This window comes from Mesitornis unicolor, unplaced genomic scaffold, assembly GCF_000695765.1.
Source record: "Mesitornis unicolor isolate BGI_N332 unplaced genomic scaffold, ASM69576v1 scaffold22986, whole genome shotgun sequence".
In the NCBI taxonomy this organism is placed as follows: Eukaryota; Metazoa; Chordata; class Aves; order Mesitornithiformes; family Mesitornithidae; genus Mesitornis; species Mesitornis unicolor.
The window spans coordinates 8,043-9,809 of record NW_010189203.1 but is presented as its reverse complement, the minus strand read 5'-3'; the positions used below and the strand labels follow the sequence as shown (position 1 = coordinate 9,809).

At 59.0% G+C, this 1,767-nt stretch overlaps 1 protein-coding gene across 1 annotated transcript in view; it reads left to right on the top strand.

Moving 5' to 3' along the window:
- LOC104541845 (docking protein 1-like) overlaps positions 1-64 on the top strand; it is a gene marked incomplete at its 5' end in the record, with an annotated part of 1,084 nt that extends 1,020 nt beyond the window's left edge. Inside the window, one exon of the mRNA XM_010185995.1 lies at positions 5-64. Within this exon, the coding sequence (XP_010184297.1) occupies positions 5-64 (60 nt within the window). The remainder of the gene's footprint in view (positions 1-4) is intronic.
- Positions 65-1,767: the final 1,703 nt, after the last annotated feature.

Genomic DNA, 1,767 nt, shown 5'->3' with positions numbered 1-1,767 from the left:
GAAGGACCAGTCTGTGGATGAGTGCAGCTTGTCACCTGTGTACGAGGACTTGGGGGAGATCTAGCGTGGGGCTGCTCTGAACCTGCCCCGAAGGGACTGGGGGCCTAGGCCCGTTGGTGAGCGGCGCCGGCTGCCGCCCTGCGCAGGTCCTGGAGGTGGCTGGGGACTGTTCTGGCTCAGGCACAGCCCCTCTCGCTCAGCAGCGTCAGGGGCTGCGTTTCCCTGCAGGCCGTTTCCACAGCGAGAGCAGCGACTGGGGGGAGTGCCAGGGAGCTCCTCCAGCTCTGGAGCTGCCTCCGGTGCTCTGCAGCAGGCCTTGCCCTGCGCCTGCTGCTCTGGCGCTGCTCTGGCTCCATCTCACCCGGCCGCAGGGCTGGGATGCCTGTTGGGGTGCATAGAAGACTGCTCGCCATCAGCCTCCAAAAGTATTTTTATATAAAGTTATTTTAATATTAAAATTCGTATGTCTCAGAATGAAACATTTGCCTGTGGCATGTCTGGGCCGTCAGGAACACGGATGGGGAGATGCTGGCGCAGGGCTGCGGAGCCAAGAGAAAACAGCGGAGAAAAGCTTGTGCCAGGTTTATCTTTATCTGTGTGCCCTGCCACTCGACACAAGTGCTGGGGCGGGAAAGCTCCTGGTCTCTGCTGATCAGGAGACTCTGTTCTTTCCTGGCTGGGTGCTGTGGACCAGACCTGTCAGCTTGCTCTGTGCGTCACCTCGTCGTCTGTCCGGCAGCAGTTCAGGGGGCAGTGGATTCTTTAGGAAACCATAGGTAAGAAATAAGGTAAAAGCAGAAGTGAGCCTTTGGCCAGTCACGGCCTTCCCATGGCCAGAGCAAAAGCCTGCCGTGAACCCTGACTTGAGTACCTCGGTTTGGTATTTATGATGTGGTTGCCAAAGTAATTGTCACCTGCACCATCAGTTCAGTCGAGCTAAGACCCTTTGTGTCTGTCGCCATCCCCTCAGCTCCCCTCCCACCTCAATCTGCCCAATGTTGTGATTTTCACATTGTATGGTTTGCATGCCCCAGGCTGGGCTGTCTGTGTGTGCATTGAGCCCTCTGCTCCTGCTCCTTCCCCGGTTCCTTGTGCTGTGGTTCTGTTAAGAGACATGCAGGCATCGGCCACCAGCTCACACACCCTGACAGACCCCGTCCCTATGCTGCGGGAGTCCCTGCCCTGTCCTCAAGGTGCCTGCCCTTGACATTGTGCCCATGCAGCTGCCGGAGGTGCAGCCCCTGCCAGGGCACGGGAAGAGCAGAGCTGTGCCCTGGGTGGGTGGTGGGTCCATTCCACGGGTGGCTGTGGCCTGGGTGGGTGGTGGGTCTGTGCCTCAGGTGGCTGTATCCTGGGTGGCTGTGCCCTGGGTGGGTGGTGGGTCCGTGCCCTGGGTGGCTGTATCTTGGGTGGGTGGTGGGTCCGTGCCTTGGGTGGTAGCAGGGCCTGTCACTGCTGGGATCCCAGGGAAAAGGTGGCTCCGAGGGCTCTGCTCTCCTGTAGCAGACCCCCTGGGCATGGTGGTTGCGTTGTGCCCTTGGTGGCTGTTTCTTGGGCAGTTCAGGTCCACGGTGGAGTTGCTGTGTGCTGTGTAAGTGATAAACTACAGGCAGTGAGTGAACATTACAGAGAACTTTATTTGAAACAGGTTGTCAGAAGGAGACAGTAGAACACAAACCCTGCTGAGACAACCCCACCTTGGCCCAGTCGAGCTGCCCTCGGCTCCTGCCCTGCCGGGGCGGCTGTCCTTCGGCCGGCACAAAAAAC